This window comes from Halichoeres trimaculatus, unplaced genomic scaffold, assembly GCF_033239565.1.
Source record: "Halichoeres trimaculatus isolate MK-OKI-2021-1 unplaced genomic scaffold, fHalTri1.1 fHalTri1_scaffold_6, whole genome shotgun sequence".
Classification (NCBI taxonomy): domain Eukaryota; kingdom Metazoa; phylum Chordata; class Actinopteri; order Labriformes; family Labridae; genus Halichoeres; species Halichoeres trimaculatus.
In genome coordinates, this window is record NW_027437184.1 from 14,747,659 (window position 1) to 14,770,069 (window position 22,411).

Consider the following 22,411-nt stretch of genomic DNA (forward strand, 5'->3'; position numbering starts at 1 on the left):
AGCTTATAATTATTTACCTTTTTAATTAAGCCTACTTTATATTCTGTTTGTACTTACTCTAATCAAATTCAATTGCATTCGCGCATCCCATGACGCTAGGACGCCACACATGCCCCCTTCCGTTTATAATAAATACATGAATAGATAAATAAATAACTAAATAAATTAAAGTTAATTGTTGGTTGTCTTTGTTCACTGAAATAACATAACGCCTTTATCGATCAAATATAGCGATTCAGGGTTAATATGTCCAGCACTTAAAATCTTGGACTCCTTTATCAGAATTAGTCAATCCATCAGTCTATGTACCTTTGTTCACTTCGCCAAAACTATCTGGAACAGATGGTATTTTAATTTTTTTTTATTAGTATATGACGGATGGAATGTCTGTAGTTTGAATTTTTAAGAAACTGATTAAAATTTCAATATATTGATCCACAATTTTTAGGAGAACTTACGATGTGAAATGAAATAAAAAGAAAAATATAACGGGCCTGGTTAAAGCTAGGTGCTTTAAAAGCTGCATCACCATACTAACTCGTCAGTGTTAGTCCGGTCCAGTGTTGTCCCATGTAAAGCCACATGGTGGTGTGATTAGTTCCATTGAAGTCTACAGACTACGTCATGCCGGCCAACATGTATGGACAATATGACGTCATTATCAAAAAAGCATACATTCAAAAATATGCGAGGATCAAGAAATCCTATTTTCTGTGATTCTGTAATAAAAACTCATCGAAATGGGTATTTAGCTTCCTCTGGACTTTTTATTCGTTATTTGGGGTTCAAGGTTCTTGTAAGAAAAATATGATGTATTTTAGTATCTTCAATACAAGATCTCCAACAACTCACTTTTCATGTTAACTCGTATGATGAGCTAGTTCTCTGATGGTCTAAAAAGAAATAAACAATACGAAGTATTTGGAGTTTGATGAGATAATGGAAAAAATACGTCCGCTTTTACTCATCGCATGGATAAACTATAGACGTTTTTCGTTTCAGGTCCTTTACCATCGAGCCAAAAGATTTCAAAAGAAAAAAGAATCGGCAAGGAAAGTTATTACAATGTTACATTATTTTACTTACACTCCAGATCAGCAGGGGGCAATAGTGCGCAGAAGGTCCCGAGTTTAACGAAATACAGAGGAAAGAAGATCTGCCTTGTCCTGTATTGATTTGAGCGCCAGGTTTTGCCAGTGTTTTTTTGTACCTAAACACGTTCCTACAATGACAGAGTGACAACCTGAACGACTGCAGCTGTTCGCCTGCCTTGCATTATGACTGCAGCGATGCTCGGGTAAGAACTGAGGACTAAAGTTGTGTTATTGGCCAAAGAACACATTGATAAGCTAGATTAGCGGCTAGCTCCGCTAGTAAGCTATCAGCTAACAGCTAAAAAAAGAGCTATAATAATTTACCAGAAGTTTTCAAATCGAGCATTTTGCAAATTTAATTAGTATATTTCAACATACGAGCGTTTTACGTCTATGTCTCGTGTTGGATTTTAATTCACCCTATTGAGGTGTTAGTGCAAGCGCAATTTACTTTATCTGGATGTTCTTAAAATTAATATATGTTTCTGTAATAAAAACTACGATTAGGAGCGAGGTTCACCGAATCTTAAACGATATGATTGCAACTGATTGTTTATAATTACCCACTTCTGTAAGTCGGTATACCAGACTGTATCACTTTATTTTTTTTAAAGTCGTAATTTTCTGAAGGGGAGTATCATACTTTAAAATGAGTCTCTAATCGTAAATGTGTCATCGTCAGAGGCATTTCTCACTGCAATAAAACTCCCTTTTTCTTTCTCGACAGCACCACAAATAGCAAGCTGAATGTATTGGTCAACAAGCTGCATGAGTACTTGGCTCATTCCACTATTGAGGACAGCAATGGCACTCCAAACTCAGAGGATTCTGATGGTACGGCTTATGGGACATTACCACAAGGGATGGAAAGACTGGATCAAAGGTTGCATGCTTTGTAAACATGTTCAACTTATTGTGTCTTTGCAGGTTTGCTAAACAGGAGGTGTTCTGTTGGAAACCTATCAGGTTACACAGATACAGAAGTAAGTGGACATCCTGAGGTTTTGTTATTAGCGTTTTACAATTTGCACACTATTTGCTTGAATAAGAAATACCTAAGAATTGTATTTTTCATTTTTTAAGTTTCTTCCTGATCATGTGGCATTAAGCACAGTTATAGTCTGAAAGTTTTGTTGCTTATGATGGTTTACCATAATAATTCCATTTTTTTTCTAAAGACAGTGGTCCACTGAGCCTAGCTATGAGTATTCAAACTCGCATTGTATTTAGTCTCCAAGGGACATAACTTTGAATTTTAACCATTTGAAATAATTAAAGTCCAACAATAATTATATTTTCCATATAAAAGTACTAGCTGCTGACTGAGTATCCCCCTATTTGGACATTGCTGCAAAGGTTTCAACCTAAAATTTAACGACAGTGATAACAAAACTAATAAACTGTCTTGATCTCTAGGCAGGACTGGACAACAAATTCTCAAGGAGGTAAGTTGGTCTGTCATTTAAACACTACAAAAGATTCATTTAGTTAGGATATGGTGTGTTCTCTTAATTGTGTGCAGCTATGGAGCATCCACCTTGCGCTCAAACCAAAGGAAATCTGACACTGTACTCTTGTTATCCAGAGTGAAGAGTGATTAATTCAATTAACAAATGAATTCGTTAATTTGATGAATTCCGTTTTTATACATCTGTGATATTCTGTAACAATCCAAATAAGCTGGCAGCCTTGGCTCTGGCACTAACATTTTTCAATGCTTATTACAGAAAACCCTCTGTCGTCATAAAGCACTCTGGGCTGGATGAATCTGGAGACTCAGAAGCAAGTGAAGAAGTTGACTTATCAGTCAACACAAATGGTCCATTTGATATCACTAGATTGCCCAAAGGTAGGTCTAAATATTACAAAACACATGTTCTTCATTTATTCTTCCATAGGTTATAATCTGTTTGTGAAATGTGAAATGGTGCCCTGTTTGTTCTAATCTGTATGATTTTGTCAAAAATTTGGGATGCATTAAACTTAAACACTTTTCTTGATAAAATTGTGCCTGTTCTAAGTTTATAAATACCAGCAAGAGTGTGAGCCTTGTAGATATGGTTTTATGACATTCACCGTCTGTAGGAAATATTAAGTTATTTGGCCTGTCACTCACTCATTTTTCATCAAGTTCTGTAATGATTGAATGATTTAATTTGTCATCACTTTATTGTTTTGTGTACTCAGGTACTGTGCTGGTGAGGCCTGAAGCTGTTGAGAATGGAAGAGATGATTTCAGGGGTCCAGAGTTTCGCAGCCGCAAATCAGGCGTCATGCGTAAAGAGTTTTCCAGAAGACGTGGAGGTCAGTCACTAGCCGTTGGGTGTAATCAAAAGATTGCATGTCACAGTGGTGTCTAAAAACTCAGCTTTGGTCAAACTGGTGGATATATAGAAAGAAATGAAGTGAAGAAGACACTTGTACTCAAGTCAATTTAGCTTTTTTCACCCTCAACACTGTCATTGGCAAATTTTTATGACCTGACCAGTGGAACTATGCATGGAAACAGTGTGGCCTTTAAGAATATTTATAACCTCCGAGTTGCTAACAATAGCCATGTGGTCTCTCAGGAACTGAACACATGGAAATTGTCAGTTGTACAGCATGTGGACGACAAGTTAACCACTTCCAGAGAGATTGTATCTACCGGCATCCTGTGCTAAAAGTACTTATTTGTAAGGTATGTATTTTTATTCATCATAAATGATTCTTCCACTTTTACAGTGATGAACAGAATAATTCATCAATTTGCTACGACTTTTATCTAGCAACATTTAACATTGTTTTTAAAAACCAGAGATACCAAATGTATTCTGTTTTTAAAACCTCAATGGTTACATGGGACTACATTTTTCTTTTAAGGCCAAGTGTCCTGAAATTTCCCATGTAGCAGCTTAAAATGTGGTGTTGGTTTATATATACAGGCTACGATAACTCTAGAATATCTTATTGTACTAAAACTGCATTTATGGTGTTTTCTTTTTCTTTTATGTTTCCTGTAGACTTTATTTTCAAGCTGTTTGTTATCTTTGTTTTCATTAGACGTGCTACAAGTATTACTTAAGTGACGACATCAGTAAGGATGGAGATGGAATGGATGAACAATGCAGGTAGGATTTGTTTATTTACAGGTTAACTTTAATATGTATATGATCCTTAATTCGTTTCTGTAAAGCTCCTTTAAACTGTCTCAATCTTATTCAGGTGGTGTGCTGAAGGAGGAAACCTCATCTGTTGTGACTACTGCAGTAATGCCTTTTGCAAGAAATGTATCTTAAGAAATTTGGGAAGGAAAGAGCTGTCAGGCATATTGGAGAGCAAATGGTACTGCTATGTGTGCAGCCCTGAGCCCCTTTTCGACCTGGTGGTGGCGTGTGACAACGTCCTGGAGAACATGGAGAGTTTGTGGAATCAGCAGCGCAAGAGGAACCGAGTTGGGCCTGAGAAACTGTACAGTATGTTGCCACCAAACATTCCCCTGGATAAATGGGATCACACTGGCATGGATGGCAGCGTGGTGTTCAATTACAGCACACTGAAGATTTCCAAGGATATCACAAAAAAAGCCAAACATTTAGTGGACTCAACCAACATCCTAAACCGGACTTTTGTCAATTTCATTCATACAGTGACGAAGAGCAAACAAACACCCAGTGTTCGCAATCTCTATCTGAATGCCTTCTTATCAGTGGTCAAAGGTTTGCGAAAATCTCTTTCAGCTCTAGAGGATAGCCTTAAAGACGAGTTTAGTGACTTAGAGCTCGTGAGCTGTTGGGAAAAGTTCTTAAATGATGACTTTGAGGCTCGACCTGCACCAGAAGCAGACACGGAGCTGGAAGCCTCTGATGGAAGGTGTTTGAGTGTCTTGCAGAAATTGGCAACTGAACATTTGGAGGATGAAGACTCAGACTCAAAGGGCTTCACGGATGGGAGAAGCACCCATGACTGTCCAGAAGAAGATTCAAATGAAGCCCAGGGAGCTCAGGGGACCAGTCTGGATTCTTCTGAAAGTGGGGTTAATATGACCAAAACACTCGTAGTGAAACTTACACCTGTCCCAATGGAGCAGGAGCCTTCCCCTGATGCCCCAGAGATGGAGGAGAAGGCCAACATGCAGGATGAGAAGTCAGAGGAGAGGGACTTATCAAAAGAAGAAGAGACAGGTGTTATAGGTGCTACAGCTGACACCAAAGTAAGCAATGACACATCCGCTGCATCTCAACACATAGAGGAGGAACAAGGCAACAGGCGATCCCCTCGTGTGAAGACAACACCTCTACGACGACAAAGTGACGTCAAAGCCAAACCGTCTCTTTCAGCAGCTGACAGTGACAGTGACTCTGACCCTGAGGAAACCCCGAACACAGCACCAACCAAAAACACTGAAGAACAAAGTTTGAGCAGAGCAAGAGACGACTCAGACTCAGATGAAGTCCCTGCAGCACTGCTTGAACGAGCGGCTGTCTGTAATAGCTCTGATGACGCCCAGAGCGAAGAAGATGAGGCAAAAGCCTCGACAAAGGTAGCCAAGAAATGTCTTTTTTGGCTCAATAAGAACACTCCTATTTCGCCGGAGAAGATCCGCCACAAACGCAAGATGCTGGACCGGTCACCTGAGGCTGACTCACATGAAAGGAGAACAAAAACTCGTCGGGAATGCGTGACAGATTCCTCGAGTGATGATCAAGATTCTCAAAAGAAAATCAAACATTTAAGCACTGTGAGGTCTATAGGGAAGCCCCACTTGGTCAAAAGAGAAGATAAAAGTGTGGCTCAGAAGAGGACCAGGATTCAGGCGGGGAAGTCAAAGTCAAAAACTTTGACAGAAGAAATGGAGTCGTCGCCCACATCCAGTGAAGATGATGACTTGGAGAGTGACACAAGTGACCAGAAGATGAAGCCAATTACTGAGGATGTGGCCTTATTGGGAGGAGCAGCGTTCCACCAGTCGTCTGGTGAGTCTAAAAATGAAAGACTACTCTGTATTGTTAAATTGTGCTAATGGATGGATTGACTTCAGTGACGCTAATCATAGCAAAATACTTTTATACACCATTCATCTTCAAAATTGACCCTTTACCCTTGTTGCACTGACTTCTCTTCCCTTTTATCTGTACTGTCTTACTTGTACTTGTCTTACTCAACAACTCAGACTTCTGTGTCTTGTTTTTGTAGGAGACGAGGAGCAGTCTGGGCCCTCGTGGGTGGCAGAAGATGATGATGATCCAGAAAATAGGTATGGTTCAAAAAGCCCGGATGTTGAGTTTGTAAAACAGTCCGAAAGTGGGAGAAAAGCTGCGACTCCCAACCCCACCGTCTGTGCAAAAACTAGCGATGCCCGCGTCATTAAGACTCAGTTACAGCCAATTCAAGCACGACCCAAACGCAGCTGCAGTCGAGCCCCAGCAATTAAATACACATTTTAAAGACACACTGTGATCTGAAAGGGCTTCTGTTATGACAAAGTGATGAGCAACAACAACTGTGCTGGTTTGTGTTTGATTGAGAGAGGTGTGTAGAAAGTAGAGATTTTATGGCATTATTTGTTTGGCAAACACAGAGCTGATGAAAAAGAGAAGCTTTAGAGGAGCTCCTCCGGCCTGGAGAAGGTTTGAGTGAACACTTACTGAGTGACTGGATTTGTTTTTGCCTTGAAGCTAAACCTGCATTTGTATTACACTTTTATCTTTTAATGATAGTGTTCTTTTAGTCTGTGCTATCACAGAATGCACAAAAAATGTGTTTGCGGACAGTGTTAGCACACCTTTACAAGCACAGTGGGAGTCGTGTTTTGTTTGTTTTTTTGTCGAAAAACAAAGAATCATTATTACTGCCACTGCTTTAGTAAGGCTTTCAAAGATGTGAAATGCTTCACCCTCAAAGTCATCTCACGAGTGAGTGATACTTTACGTTTCATTATAAGGTTGCTAAAGGATTTTATGTTGAAATATCTTTTATGTATCAGGCTCTGTAAATGCTTTTTATGCCTTTCAGCTTTTTTTCAAAAGAAAAAAATAAATCTGCTTCATGTTGTAGACCTTGTTAGCATCAGTCATGATTTATCAGTCACTAATTACATGAAGCAAACTTGCAACCACAACTGACTTGAGTGTCATTTAATGAAGGTTTCCCATTGATGGGCTTCCACTGATCCCAGTGTTACAATAGCTCATGTCCTTTGAATCATATAATAGTCACTTAATTAGAATCAGTGAACTCAGGATCCTCATCTTTTACTGCCCTTGCCAAAATATTGGAAAATTTCGGAAAACTAATCAAAACCTCAATAGTCTTCACCCATATGATTTCATATTTTTTAATTATTGTTTTTTTTACCACTGTGTATTTTGGAACTTGTTCTCCTTGCCAGAAGAGTTTCATGCTCGAGTATTCAAGGTGGCTCAATAGGCCAAACCTTGTCCTTCTGACTATACTTTTTTTTTTTAGACAGCACAGCACTCAAATAAGCCTGTTGCTGTACAAAAATTATGTTTTATACTCTTTGAAGTTGTCAGATTTGGAGTTATGGTTGAGTACCTGAGGAACCACTCCTAAAATATTAACAAAAGCCATTTCAGTATGATTCAAAACTTGGTTTACTCCACAGAAGAAATCTCAAGCAAGAAAAATGCAACATCTTTCAAAATTTGGTTGAAGAATGATAATACCCAGAACTGTGCAATCTGCCAATCTGAGCTTATTTCTGCACTTTTAAAATCTTTTATCTAAGTAAAATATAATTTCCCCAAAATATGTGTGCAATAAGCTTCAAACAAACCCGAATAAGTCTTCAGTAATAGATCTGAACCTCATCAAAATGGCAAGTTGCACAGCTCTGTTAAAGTCAGGAAAAGTAGTTTCAGCCTATTCTATTATAGTTTTAAAGTAATCACTGTGCTTAATGTGTTCAACTGTCAAAATACAGAATTTGAGAAAATAAGCAAAAAAAGTTCAGTTCTCCTTCTGTCACTCCAGAAAGCTCTTGGGCCTTCTCTTTCTATAGAAAATCTCTTTTTTTATGGTCCCCCTTTTATTCGCTATTGAGCCACCTTAAGAGATGTGACGCAAAGGCAAAACTCTCCACCACTTCATCTCTAGAAACAAGTTATTTGACCTAAATGTCATCTTCAGAAGTTTTGTGAAATCATCTGACAGCCTGGATCAGGAGAGGGGATGCAGAATATTACTGGTGCTCAGAATCACTTGTCGAGAGAGTGAAATGTTTCAGCAGAGATTTTGGTGTCAAAACAGAGGTTATATGACAAAACACTGACTTAAAAAGGTTAAGCAAAACAAAAGATGCAAAAAAAAAACCCTCTACCTTCAATGCTAACTGAAATTTCTTGCCTAAATCAAAGTCTGTCTGAAACAGTCTCTTGTTTTTTTGTGTGTGGGGGCTGTCCAACAGCTCAACTTAGAAGATAGTCTTTTAAAGAATGGACACCTTAACGTACCCATCAGGGTTATTTAGCTCACCCATTCTCATCATCAGATCCCACTGCAGAAAGGCTTCATCGCACCAGTGTTTTTGTGTTTTACCCCACTTTCTATACACAGAGAATACATTTCTGCTGACCATTTGACATAGCAAACTGTAGCTTTCCAAACATATTAAAGACATTTATTCAAATACAAACTCACAGACACTCAGACCCTGCTTTACAGGTGAACCAGCTGGTTTTATTTTTAAATAATGTAGATTAAAACAGCGAAGTTAGATACCTTCCAGGTTATCTTTATTTCCAAATGCTTATCAGATGGTGGTATATCTGAGAATCGAGAGTGGGCCGTGAAACATCATCCATTACCATGCACTCAAGTCTCTCCGTGCCTTAATGACACCTATGTTTTTTTCTTCCTATGTGTTTCCAGGTCGGATTTTCTGACAGCACAGCAGTGATTGCAGTGTTGTTAGGCAACAATCACTTAAATGTGGGATAATGTAGCTTTTCATTGGCAATGAGTAGTTTTTGTGATAATGACAGTGTTTTTTTAGCTGTAGTGATAGTGACAGCACAACTTCATCTGTAGACAAATGGTCAGCAGAATGTTAAGTTTTCATTGTTTGTGGTGAGTGGGCTAAAACATCAAAATCCACACAACTTGTTCTTCTACCAATGAAAACCAACCTTAGTGTTTTCCTCTTCACATATTTTCCTCATTAAATAGTGTCAAACCAGATCCAGAGCTCTTCTGGTATCTAAATGCTACCGCACGTTGGCATTGCTGGGACATGTCTTAAAAAGAACTCTCAGTGGGTTTTGGATCAAATATCAGACAAAATGGCCATTATCCCATATCCAGTGATCTTAACTGACAACCTATCGTGAGTACAAGATCAGTCCTACATGCATTCATGAGAAGAGTTAAAGCTGGACCGACAGTCGAGCAGAACCTGGATGAACTTAAATCAAAGCAGTGTGAGCTGTCTGACTTTCAGTTTTCAGGCATATGTTTGGAAATGCTCATCCCGTAGATGGTAGAAGTTAAATGGTATTAAACTGTAAACCTGTTTCTCTCTTTTTATAAACCTATATTTATTTGTTTAATTTCCTCTGTTGTATGCTTCACTGAAGTATTAAGGGTCAAAAGAGCTGAATTACCTTGTCTTAATATGAATGTACAGACTTTTTTTTTAGCTATGTCATGTGCTTGATCCCATTTGTTTGCACCCCTTCAAACATTGAACTGTTTAGCTGGTAGAATCAGGCTCTTAAAGGGTTATTTTCTGTGGATGGTTGAGCAACTGGTAAATGATGAATGTGATGTTGCCTTTTACCTTTAAATCACAGTAGAAAAAAAGTAGCCTTCCCCAAAAGAGAAGAAAAACAGGATGTTTTTTTCTGTAAATAAAACTTGTTGATGTAATAAATTCTTACTCTTAAATCTCTGTCTCATTTCTTTGTCTGATTTTTTCTGCAGTTTGATTTTTTATTTTTTATTTCTTCTGGCCCAAATACAGTTTTAACAGAAATTACTGAGATGTTTAATAACAGGTCAGACCAGTGGTCAATAAACCTAATGTAACTGATTTTGAAATCAACCTCAGGTACCTTTTCCTTTTTTTCTACCCTTGAAAGAATCGCTAAGAAAATTCTGTTGGCCCAAATCAAAGCCAACTACTCATCAGGAGATGATTTCTTAACGGATGAAGAAACAGAGGATGAGTCGGAGTCTGTCAGTAAAGAGGTGAAACAGGGCAAAGACACAGAAGAAGACGAAACAGATGAAAACGGTACGTCATGTCTCCAAGCGGAATTTGTTCTTGTGCATGTTTTTTAATAAGCATTAGTTTAATTTTTTATTTAAAATTCTCTCAGTTAATACATTGCACTAATTTTTCTACTTCAAGTGGAATAGAAAAATACATTCTTGAGCTGCTGATTTGTGGTTTAAAATGAGGAAATTATGACAAATTAATCTGTTCTTTAGAGGGAGATGTGGACTCAGATGTCTCATCAGGTGGGCCAGTCTCCAGACATCATCTCCTCAACCACAAACTTACCTTAGACGAGGGGACATCGAGCGACAAGATCAAGGCAGAGGGTGGAGAGGGCAAGCCCATCAAGAAGAGAAAAGTCCGAAAACGCCAGAGATGTAAGAACACCTCTAACGCTACACATCAACACCCCAAAAACAAAAATCTGATGCTTTAAAGTCTGATTTTGATTTTTTGTCTAGCTGAGAGTGGAGATGACAGTAGCAAGTCAGAGTGTGAAGATGATGAGATGATTGAGGAGCTCAGTCCCTCAGAGGATGAAGGAGGTGGAGACAGTCAGAAAAGGTAAATGCTTCATAAGCTGCTGAGAAAAAGTCTGGATTTAAATTTGTTGTGCTGCACTTGTGGAGTTAATTGATGATGTTAAATAGGCCTAGCCTGGCTGTGCTTAGAGAAAAAAAGGCATTTGAATATTTTTATGCCAGTAAAAACTTGATAACCACAGATGAGGAACGTTTCTAGTGCTGCTACGGGTTCCCTTCATTTCATTTCACAGACACTCAGTTTCATCCAGCGTCAGTGGCTCAGTGAACCAGCACACACATCCGCAGGGTGGAAAATATATTTAAATTTAAACATTAGTCATTTCAGCTTAACATCATTGTCAAATCTGCAGTTTATCTTAAACTTTCTTCTGGGATGTTTTTTTTTGTTGTTGTTGAAATATTACACTTTCATGACACTGAAGGTCACCTTACATGGCAAAAGTATAGCTTCATAAAAACAAGAACGCAATCAGTTACATAAAAACAAACTCAAACAGTGATTAATTGTCTCAATAGCACACAGAAACTAAAAATAGTCTGACCTTAGGCGGCTGTTTACAAATTTCTCCTTGCATGAAAAACCCCTCACAAAGCCTGGATTAAAAACGGGCATTGAAATGTAAACTTGGTCTCAGAATCAGTTTATATTTTGGGAGTTTTAATCTTTTTAAAGCTCTGTTTCTATGTTTTTCATCTTTGTTACTGCTGTCGAAAACCCATTTCACCTGTTCCATACTTGCCTTCCTGTGATTTTGAATAAATGCAAACACTGAACAATTAAACATAAATTTTAAACTGATGGTTTTTTGCCAAATTAAATGACATTCATGGATTGCATTAAAATGTAAGTTTAAATAGTTTCCCTTTTTGAAAAAAGATAAAAAAAAGACTCCACCATTATACTAATTCCTTTGTGGCTACTTTTGCACATGATGTTTTTTTTAATTCATGCTCTTGTCTGCTGCAGATCCTCCAGAAAAGACAAGTTGAAGTCCAGCAGTCAGGAAACAAAGAAGAAATATCCATTCATTTTGTTGTCTGACACCAGCAGTGACAGCGATGCTGTTGCTGTTGTATCTCCGGTGATTATCATTCATATCTGTTTCTCCTTATCTGTGATACTTAAAGAACGGTTGACATCTTATCCAAGGACTCTGGTTTCTAATAGACCTGTTGCATCTTTCTGTGCATATGCAGAGTGATAGAGAGGATGCAGAGGAGATTTTGAGCGAAGCTAAAGAAACCCCAAAAGGACGCAGGAAGATCCGCAAGATCATTGAAGACGAGTGTCTGCGTGCAGAGACCCAGGAGGCCCTCAGAGAGGAGGAGGAGAGATGCCAACGCCTGGCAAACAGAGAATCACAGATGGAGGACATGAGAGAGGTATGAAGTGGGTCAGACAGACCTTAACTCACTGTCAGAATGACTAATGAACAGTTCAGGTATTTCTGTGATTCAGGAGGTTCTTATTTCTTTTGTTCATTACTTTACAGCTGACTGTAAAATGCTGATTGTCTGCTGTTAAATTTTAGATAATGGTCATAGAAGATGATGAGCTCTCTCAAGTTATGGGCCCAGTCACCACCAAGCTGGTCCTGGATCAGGACAAGGAGACCAAGGAGCCTCTTGTTCAGGTGCACAGGAACCTGGTGACGAGACTGAAACCTCACCAGGTGGACGGTCAGTTTGTGCTTCTTTTACTCTTACTGACAAGGAAACAAGTTCATTATAACACATGCACACTGGGTACAATGACAGGAGGGCCAATGATACACTGCAAAAAAATGAAATCTTACCAAGTATTTTTGTCTTATTTTCAGTAAATATGTCTTTTTAGGCTAAAAATGAGCCACTTTCACTTGACCAGTCCAGAAAAGTTCAGGTTCAGGTTCAGGTTACTTTCTTTGTACCCGTAGGTAGATTTGTTTTGCAGTACGTGAGATCAACATCACACAATTATAAATCACCAAAGACAAGTAATGAACAAATTTAAAAATTTTAAAAGTAAACATTTAACATAAAACATTTAGTATTATTAAAGTGCTCTATGTTTTATCATCACAGCAGAAAGTACGGGTGTTGGTTGCAGAGGCAACCTCCATTAAGATCAAAGTTAAAAGAATAAAAATCTAAAAGAATAAGTAAAAGCGCAGGTAGAAGAAAGTGCAAGTGCATGAACAGATAAATACTTGTGTGCAAATAGGCTACAATTTATTCAGCTCAGCAATAGCAGCAGGGACAAAACTATTTTTGTACTGTTTGGTTCTGCACTTTGGAACAATATACCGCCGCCTAGAGGGGAGAAGCTGGAATTCACTGTGAAGAGGGTGGGAGTCATCCTTTAAAGCAGAGTTTGCAATCCTCTGTAACTGGTTAATGTACAGGGATGCTGGATAGAGCTGAGGCTCCCCAATGAGACGACTTGCCCACTTCACTACAAGAGGAAGGATTTTTGTTTAAAGACGTATGGTTGAACCAGGACACCAAGGAAAAAGACAACACTGACTCAATAAAAGCACTGTAGAACATAGCCATTAATGTTCTATCAATATGAAAATGAAACAGTTTCCTTAAACAATAAAACGCTGCTAAGCCTTCTTACACACTGCTTCACACTTGGCTTCAAAGCAAAGTTTTGAGTCGATGACTGTACCGAGGTATTTATATGACTGTACACACTCAATATTCTGGCCCTTAATTGAGGTTAAGCAGTTTTGTTGAGGACTTTTCCTTAAATCTATCAGCATGTCTTTTGTTTTTGCTGTGTTTAGCAAAAGGTATGACTCCTCACACCAAGCAACAAAATCATCAACAATTGGGCCATGGCCGGACTCTCCCCCTTTAAGTAAACTGACAATGACAGAGTCGTCTGCATACTTTACGATGGCTCTTAGCGTCTTATTTCAAGTTATTTAAAGACAAAAATGAGGTCTGAATTGCTTGAAAAAAGTAAACAAAAAAATTACCAGTGGGGTAGAAAAAATGTACTTGGATTGAGACATTATTCTAGTCTGGACAAGCACATTTCTCGTACCCCACTGGCAGATTTGTTTTCATTTGTTTCAAGCACTCCAGACCTCATTTTTGTCCTTAAATAACTTGCACTGAGACACTTTTCTGTACTGGTCAGGTGAATGTGGCTCATTTTAAGTCTGAAAAGACATTTTTCACTGAAATTTGACAAAAACACTTGGTAAGATTTCTGTTTTTTGCAGTGTAAAATATCTCTTTGGATCAAGTGGTGATGTTAATGACCAGTCATCTGATTTTGATTTTCACATTTCAACAACTCGGCAGTTTGGAAGAGCTGTTGAAACAATTTAACATTCGACTGATAATTATACATACTGTGTCCTAATTATTTAAAACGTATGCATAAAGTTTTCTGTGTTTTCAAACAGGCGTGCAATTTATTTGGGACAGTTGCTGTGAATCAGTGGAGAAGGCTAACTCTACTCCTGGATCAGGCTGTATACTGGCACACTGCATGGGCCTGGGGAAGACCCTGCAGGTAAAACACAATCACAAATCCACCTCCAGTATTCCCATTTGCTTTGGTTTATCCTTTGCTTATGACACACAAACAGTGTTTTGAAACTTCAAATTTTCCATGTAATTAAATCCTTAATACTGTGCTTATATGCGTGGATGTGTTTTTTTTTTTACAGGTGGTGACGTTCCTCCACACAGTACTGCTGTCAGAGAAGTTGAAATTCAGAACTGCTCTGGTTGTTTGTCCCCTTAATACCATCCTCAACTGGGTCAATGAGTTCAAGCAATGGCAAGAAGACATGGGGCAGGATAAAGTCAAGGTCTGCAAGAGCAGTTACTTTGTTTTCATGCACATCACTACTTTTTTAAAGATGTTTCATGACTCACATCTGTTTTTCTTACCTCAGGTTGCAGAGCTGGCCACAGTAAAAGCTCAAGAACGAATCCACGCTCTGAGGAAATGGCTGAGGGAGGGAGGCGTGGTGATAATGGGCTACGAGATGTACCGCAATCTGTCATTGGCCCAAAAATTCAGCGGTGAAGAAGAGAAGGACCTGAAAAGCATCCTGGTGGATCCAGGTGCAGTAACTTATCTCTATGGTGTTTATTCCTTTCCTCATTTAACTCGTTGCTGATTCCCTCTTTGGGGTTCTTGATTTTAGGTCCAGACTTCGTGGTGTGTGACGAGGGGCACATGCTGCGAAACGATGCTTCTAAACTCTCCACAGCTATGAACGCCATCAAGACCCGACGAAGACTGGTGCTCACAGGAACACCACTACAAAACAACCTAATTGAGTGTAAGTCTGCACAGCTGCCACTTAAATGCCACCGAAAGGTCACTTTTATTTCAATAATGGAGTAGTCCACTGATTTTGGATTAAATCTTCAAACTTTGCTGTTGATTTGGCCATTAATTGTGATGTTGGTGCCTGTTTCAATGAAATTTTAAAGCTGGTTTGTGTTGAACTGTCAAAACCTTGAGTTAATGTTGAATTTTGAGACTTTTTTGTATCTTTGGTTTGCCTCAGTGCAAAGGAAACTTGGCTGTCACAGAAAAACATGGCAGTAGTCGAACAGCTTCCTCAAGACCTGAGTAAATGACGTGGACTCAATGTTTTGGTAAAACTAAACTACTTTGTCACACAACAGATCACTGCATGGTCAGTTTCATCAAGAGGAATCTTCTGGGCTCACGGAAAGAGTTCAGAAACCGTTTCATCAACCCAATACAGAATGGCCAGTGTGCTGACTCGACTCCGAAAGACGTCCGGATTATGAAGAAGCGGGCACATGTACTTCATGACATGTTGGCTGGATGTGTGCAGGTAAAAGGGTCGCTGTTTGTATACTTTGTGTTACTATTTGGTGTTACATCCTAACTTCTAAAAATCTGTCCTTTTCTTTTAATAGAGAAAAGATTACTCAGAGTTGACGCAATTTCTACCTCCTAAACATGAGTACGTGCTGGCAGTGAGGATTTCCCCACTTCAGTGTCAGCTGTACCGCCACTACCTCCAACATGTCTCTGGTGAGAATCTGTCTTTATGTTTTTAAGAGCTGCAGAACAAGATTTCAGTTGGTACATGTGAGAGAAACAATGAATTCAAGAGGGAAATCAAGAAAAACATCCATGAAAGTTAAACCTGTTGAGAAAGAGTTTAAAGAAAAGAGAAAATGAGCTATGAATGTGGTGATCATTTCACAGAGGTATTCATACATCATACATCAAGTAAGATTTATTCAGACTTGTGTCATTCAGCTCTGCTTCAGTCTGTGTCCACTGCAAAAAACTGAAATCTTATCAAGTGTTTTTGTCTTTTTTTAAGTAAAAATTGTCTTATTATACTCAATATGAGCCACTTTCATCTTATCAATCCAGAAAAATGTCTCGTTTCAAATTATCGGAGTACAAAAATGAGGTTTGAATCGCTTGTAACCAGTAAAAAAATCTGCCAATGGAACAAGAAAAAATTGCTTGAAAATTTCCTTGAGACTAGAACAATGTCTTGATACAAGTAACTTTTCTCCTGTTTCATTGGCAGATTTTTTTTACTGGTTACGAGCAATTCAGACCTCACATTTGTCCTTAAGTAACTTTAAACAAGACATTTTTCTGGCTTGGTCAAGTGAATTTGGCTCATATTGATCTTCTGAAAATAAGACAAAAACACTTGATAAGATTTTAGTTTTTGCAAAATACTTTATTTAAAATACTTTTTTATAGAAAATACTTTATTTATCCCCGAGGGGAAATTCAGGAGTCACAGCAGCAATCAAGAAAACAAAAGTAAGAAAGTGTATTGAAAGTGCAAAGAGGTCCACAAGAAAATAGACGACGACATCCCGTCCACCACTCATCCACAACTCTCCAGCCCAGCCAGTCTCCACCTCCTCAGGGTCCAGGACTGAGCTTCTTCAGCAGTCTGTTTAGTCTCTGTCTCCTGGATGCTGTCTGTCATTATGCAACTTGTTTGTTTCTACAGGTGTTGGCTCCATAGCTAACAGAGAAAGGATGAGGGCTGGGGCAAACCTGTTCAGAGACTTCCAGGCTCTTGGCAGAATCTGGACTCACCCATGGTGCCTTCAGCTCAGCTACATAAGCAAGAGAAACAAGGTACCAAATCAATTCACCCTGATCCCCTCATGATTTCTCAGAGCTCTGCCATCACCTCAGAGGTTTTCCACTGATCTTTAATCACAGAGCTCCTTGAAAAAGGGAAATCAAGGAACAGCTGCACCTTTCCTGAGGACTGGAGAACCCACTGGAGCTGCGAGGTAGCACGCAACACTCCTCGGCCTTTTCTGTGCATTTTAAGCTGTTCTTACTTCTCTAATCTGTTAAGATAACTACGCTTCTTTTTAAAGACATATTTACACTTTCTATCTTCATTTTTTAATTTTGCAACAGTGTGAATCAAAACAAAGGGAACCTCTTTGGAGTCAGTGCAGCAGCCCCCACTGATGTGTTCAGCATCGGTCCAGCAGTTGGAGGTATTTTTGCTCGACACATCAGTAATCCTGTAACCTTGTGTCACATTCTCACACTGACACCCTTTTTTTCTCTTCTGTCTCCTGTATAGGAGAAGAAATAAATGCAATCTCAACCTCTCAGGATCAAGATGTCATATGGTTCAACAATCTGCTCTCAGAAAATGACGCCAAAATCATGGAGCACTCTGGGAAAATGGTTCTCTTGTTTGAGATCCTTAAGATAGCTGAAGACCTGGAGGACAAAGTGTAAGTGCCTTTAGCGACAAAAAGCAAATTTAAACACAGGTACATCACATTTATCCTTATCCATGTTTTTAATCTGTAGGCTGGTGTTCAGTCAGTCCCTGATCTCGTTGGACATCATAGAGAGTTTCCTTGAGGCTGCTCATCGTGCCAGAGATCCAGGAGCATTCAAAGGTAATCTGGTATTCTGGTTAAGACTGAAACTCGACTGCACTGAGAAGTTGCCCTCCTTCAGAGTTTATTTGGATGTCATTTTTTGTGTCTTTTCTTTTTGCAGCCGGCAGTTGGATCAAAAACATTGATTACTATCGTCTTGATGGTTCCACCCCTGCAGCCCTCAGGAAGACATGGGCAGATCAGTTCAATAAGACTGCCAATGTCCGGTATGAATGAACAGATGTAATTCAGTGTTTTTATGTTACAGTGGATGAAAATAAGAGCAGAATCTGTGTTATATTATGTGTTTGACAGAATTTCCCTCTGACTGTATTTTATTTCAGTGGTCGATTGTTTCTCATCTCAACAAAAGCTGGCTCTCTGGGGATCAACCTTGTAGCCGCTAACAGAGTGATCATCTTCGATGCTTCGTGGAATCCCTCCCATGACATTCAGAGTATTTACAGAGTGTACCGCTTCGGTCAGGTCAAACAAGTGTTCGTCTACCGCTTCTTGGCTCAGGTACACTCGTTTTCCTGTCTTATAGTTTGAGTCTTGTTTTCTTTCTTTTATGCGAGCATGATTAGACAAGGGCTAAGGGGCAGAATTGGGATTTGCCCTTGGGGTCAAATCTGTGTGTTTGATTTGTCTCTTATGCATTCAGTTGTTTGCTGACGTGTCTCTTTTTTGAGACCTTTCCAGGTTATAGGTCATGCAAAATATACCCAAACTACATTTTTGGGGGTGTATGTCATAATTTCCACCCACAGTTGACATTGCTCCTAAATCAGGATTGCATAAAGCAGTCATCTAATTATTATTCTAGCTTCATGTTTTAAGGCATAGAGCAGGGATTTGGGCTGTGGTTACAGTTGGTAGTTTTAAAAGCGCGGTCTTTTTCCAGGCAAGGACTCGGTACACTAAAGGTCAGGGAGTGAAGGCAAAACGCAGAAACAAAGCCAGGAACAGGATGGTAAAACACAAGGGAGAGCTAATCTAAAATGGCTGGGTGTAAATCAAATGTTGGTGATAATGTGGCAGAGAAGTGAGGAAACACCAGAGCTTAAGAAGGAAAACAGTGTGTGTTAACAAGACACAGGTGCAAAACATAAGCTGTGACCCAATTTAGGAGCTGCAGCCTGTGAAGGCTGAATTTGAAGACGGATTACGTCACCGCAGTGCGTCAAAGGCTGCCCCATTTCAAAGGCTCCTCCAAAATGCAGCAGATGCAGGCAACAAATCCAGTCTCCCTGCTGCGAAGGACACATTCGGTGAATTCTCCTTAGCCTTGCATAACTTGAGATTCATGGCACGTAAGCACCAAAAATGATGAACACAACTCCTGTATTACCCAGTTGGAAAGGATTTCTGGCAACAACTGATTTTATTTTTGGAAAATATTGATGGAAGTTTTATTTTACTGTTGAAAAATGTGTTGTTTGGGTTTGTTTCAGAGGATCTGTGAGGAGTTTTTAAGTGATCTTGAAAAAGTCTCCCTTCTAGGTATATGCCTGATTGTAAACCACACTTTAAAATGACATTATCAGCACCAATAGGTTATTTCAAAATGCTACTTCTTAGCTTCCCGATCAGGTCGAGCAGTGCCGGATTGATTTATGGACATAACCAGGCTGCCAGCTGCGCCAAATATAGGCAGCTGCTTTACTACATAGGAACTGACAGTGTTTACTTGTTGTCACTTTAGCCTACGGATACGTTGATGTGCCAGGCTGCCGATAGCGCTACATATAGCTGGCTACCACAACGTTTGCTTGATGTCACATTTCAAACCTAATCGCTACACAACTGAACTGATAAATATCTTACCTCGGTGTGTTGTATCCAGTAAGAAAATGCCCTGAACAAAGGAAACTTGTTTCAATCCGATCTCCATTTAATCCCAAAACAAACACACACCTTGATAAATGTAAGTGACGACCGTGTGCATGAAACACTCCGGGCCTGAAGGTTACAAGGTAGTCAAATTAAAACAGATCCTCTTGAAACAGACAAGAGACGAGGGTTAGCGAATCAAAACAGGAAAAGCAGAATACTTGACAGATCTGACACGTGTAAGATTATCTGAGTTTCTGTAGTTTCCATTGCACTGACTTCACTGCAGAGAAAACAAACATTTTACCTGAGTTTTACATTTTTTATATAAAAATATGAATTTAGCCATGAACACATCATCCATCATCAACCATCCAAATATAAGAAAGCATGTCAAGATCTGCTGAATACAGTTTAAGAGCTGATCACTTTTTGCCGATTCATTGTTCTTTTGGGGTCGCACATCAAAAGCGTCTGTGTATGGTTGGTGTATGACTGATATGCTGCTGGAAAGCTCTGTTTAAGATTTAATTCTGAATGAATTGCCAAAGAATGGCCTCTAATCTTTGTAGAAAAAATAGAAAAAGGTGTCAAAGATGGACTAATTTTGTTGTCTTGTTTGCTGTTTATAATATTTCCCTCTCCAGGGCACTATGGAGGAGAAAATCTACGACCGTCAGGTGACCAAGCAGTCTTTGTCTCACCGAGTGGTGGACCAGCAGCAGATAGAGAGGCACTTCACTCTCTCTGAACTGACTGAACTTTACACATTCGAGCCAGATCTTCTGGACGACCCAAACTCCAAGAAAAGCAAAAGAACCTGTTCTGATGCGCCAAAGGTAACCATCCTTGTTTAGAGGTTTCTTTTCTTAGACTTTGCATTGGTGATAACTTTTCGTTCCTGTGTTTTTAGGATAAAGTCCTGGAACAGCTTTTACAAACATGTAAGGATCAGATTGTATCTTTTCATGAGCACGAATCTCTGCTGGACCATAAACAGGAAGAGGAGCTCAGTGAGGCCGAGCGCAAGGCTGCCTGGGCTGAGTATGAAGCAGAGGTGAAGCACCGAACATCAGAAAGCATCAAATATTGAGAGAGGGGCTAATGAATCAACATGAACTGGACCGTTTTCACACTGTTTGATGGTATGACTGGTTATTTACTCTGTCTCCGTCTTTATGTTTCTTCTTCAGTCAAACACAGCTGCCCCTCAAGTGCCTTCAAGCCAGGGAACCTTGGATATGAAAACCAATGAGGAGCTATTGGTAAATATAAATTTCATTTCATTTTTGTTATCTTCTCTAATGTTTGCTTTGACTCTGTGTGTAACATTAAAATATTTTGCAGGAACTGCTGAACAAGAGCAGAGCAAATGTGTCTTTGTCATTCAAGTCGCTGCAGACGATGAGAACTCAGAGCATCAATGAATACATCCTGAGAGTGGTGAGTGACCAGCTGTTTATAATGAGGTGAAACGTGCATTGATGACACTGTTTTGACACCTCTTTTCACAATAATTGAGGTGTGTGTTGCTGCATCATGGGGACTTATTCTTGTTTTTGATAGTGTTTCATCCATCCACTGCCAATGCTGGCGCTTGTTGAGATTTCTCTTGGTTTATCAAGTCTGTGTCTTTGTTCCAGCAACAACAATACCCACAGCTACCTGCAGCCACGATCCAGCAAAAAGCAGAGGTTTGGAAAGAGCACGATGAGATGGAGCATAAACGCAGACGAGCCTTTTACCTTGAAGTCCTCAAACAACAACAAGGAGTAAGTCACTGTCACATGTTCGCACATACAGCACACATGTATGGGTAGAATAAACATTGTCTCACATCTCCACAGCTTACACGCTACATTCAGACCATCCTGAACAGACGGAGGAATCAAGTGATGCAGGTGAACGTGACTCCTGTGAACCAGCCTGGACAGACTTAAACAAGCAGTAGAAGAAGAGAGTTGTGTCCTTGTGTTCATTTCATGAACCTCAAATTGACACATCTCCACCAGTGACTGAATTCAGTTTTTACCTGTTACCATCAAAGAGTACACTGAGAGGCTACACCACTGAAACAACAAGACAACAGCACGTTACCAGTTGCTATCTTTTATGCTGTATTGTAGCAATGTTCAAACCCAATTGGCATTTTGTTTTTGTTCCACTTACAGCACTTTAACAGACATAAGAAATGTATACCAGATCTGCAGATATTTCAGAAAAGGTTTGGTAATAATTAAACGCATGAATGTCAACATTTGATAAATCAAGAAGTGTAAAATCAGATACTGTTTCAACATTGAAGTTCACATCAGATGCCTTGTTCCAATTACGTTGGAATTAAGTTTTGCCTTATGTTTTTATACCGACTGTTTACAATAAATTAACAAGTTCATGTGTTATTTATGTTGTATGTTTGTCATCAACAGGACTGAGGGAGTGACAACTTTTGTTTATTGAAATGTAGGAGAGAATCATGGGAAGATCCCTGCACCACTATGCAGACAACAGTTCATTTTAATGAATATTCCTATTTGTGATTCAAAAAGTTTAATGAGGCTCATTGCTGTGAATTTCTTAACCAATGACACATTTAACAGGTCTCCACTCAGTTTGCCTGTTGTGCCTTTTTTGATGAGGATTTCAGACCTTTTCAAAAATTTTGAACAAATCCAATAATTTTTTTTAAGTGTCACATTTTCAAGTTTGAACAAAAGCTCTGGACTTTTCAGTCAACATTTTGTAGCGTTAACATTTTCCTCAAACACATTTTGCTTAAAAAATAATTTGAAAGTTTACAAAAATGTGTTGTTTGCCATTGATAGACGTTAGAC

At 39.2% G+C, this 22,411-nt stretch overlaps 1 protein-coding gene across 1 annotated transcript; it reads left to right on the forward strand.

Moving 5' to 3' along the window:
* The first annotated feature begins 1,116 nt into the window (after positions 1–1,116).
* LOC141792179 (transcriptional regulator ATRX-like) lies at positions 1,117–22,011 on the forward strand. The gene is made up of 35 exons (XM_074673017.1): positions 1,117–1,297; positions 1,822–1,928; positions 2,022–2,077; positions 2,511–2,539; positions 2,822–2,943; positions 3,282–3,398; positions 3,665–3,774; positions 4,137–4,204; positions 4,299–6,049; positions 6,270–6,330; positions 10,175–10,329; positions 10,527–10,691; positions 10,776–10,878; positions 11,827–11,941; positions 12,057–12,242; positions 12,392–12,539; positions 14,261–14,370; positions 14,528–14,671; positions 14,759–14,930; positions 15,014–15,151; positions 15,504–15,679; positions 15,765–15,882; positions 16,838–16,968; positions 17,056–17,129; positions 17,263–17,345; positions 17,435–17,591; positions 17,671–17,762; positions 17,866–17,971; positions 18,089–18,266; positions 20,225–20,416; positions 20,491–20,634; positions 20,771–20,842; positions 20,925–21,020; positions 21,221–21,349; positions 21,425–22,011. The coding sequence occupies exons 1-35, from the start codon at positions 1,278–1,280 to the stop codon at positions 21,515–21,517; spliced, it is 5,718 nt and encodes a 1,905-aa protein (XP_074529118.1). The 5' UTR covers positions 1,117–1,277; the 3' UTR covers positions 21,518–22,011.
* The last annotated feature ends 400 nt before the right edge of the window (positions 22,012–22,411 follow it).

Excerpts from the sequence above, each read along its gene's own strand:
- LOC141792179 (XM_074673017.1), top strand. The coding sequence starts at position 1,278 with ATGACTGCAGCGATGCTCGG. Across the intron at positions 15,883-16,837 it reads CTACCTCCAACATGTCTCTG|GTGTTGGCTCCATAGCTAAC; the intron begins GTGAGAATCTGT and ends TTGTTTCTACAG. Across the intron at positions 17,972-18,088 it reads AATAAGACTGCCAATGTCCG|TGGTCGATTGTTTCTCATCT; the intron begins GTATGAATGAAC and ends ATTTTATTTCAG.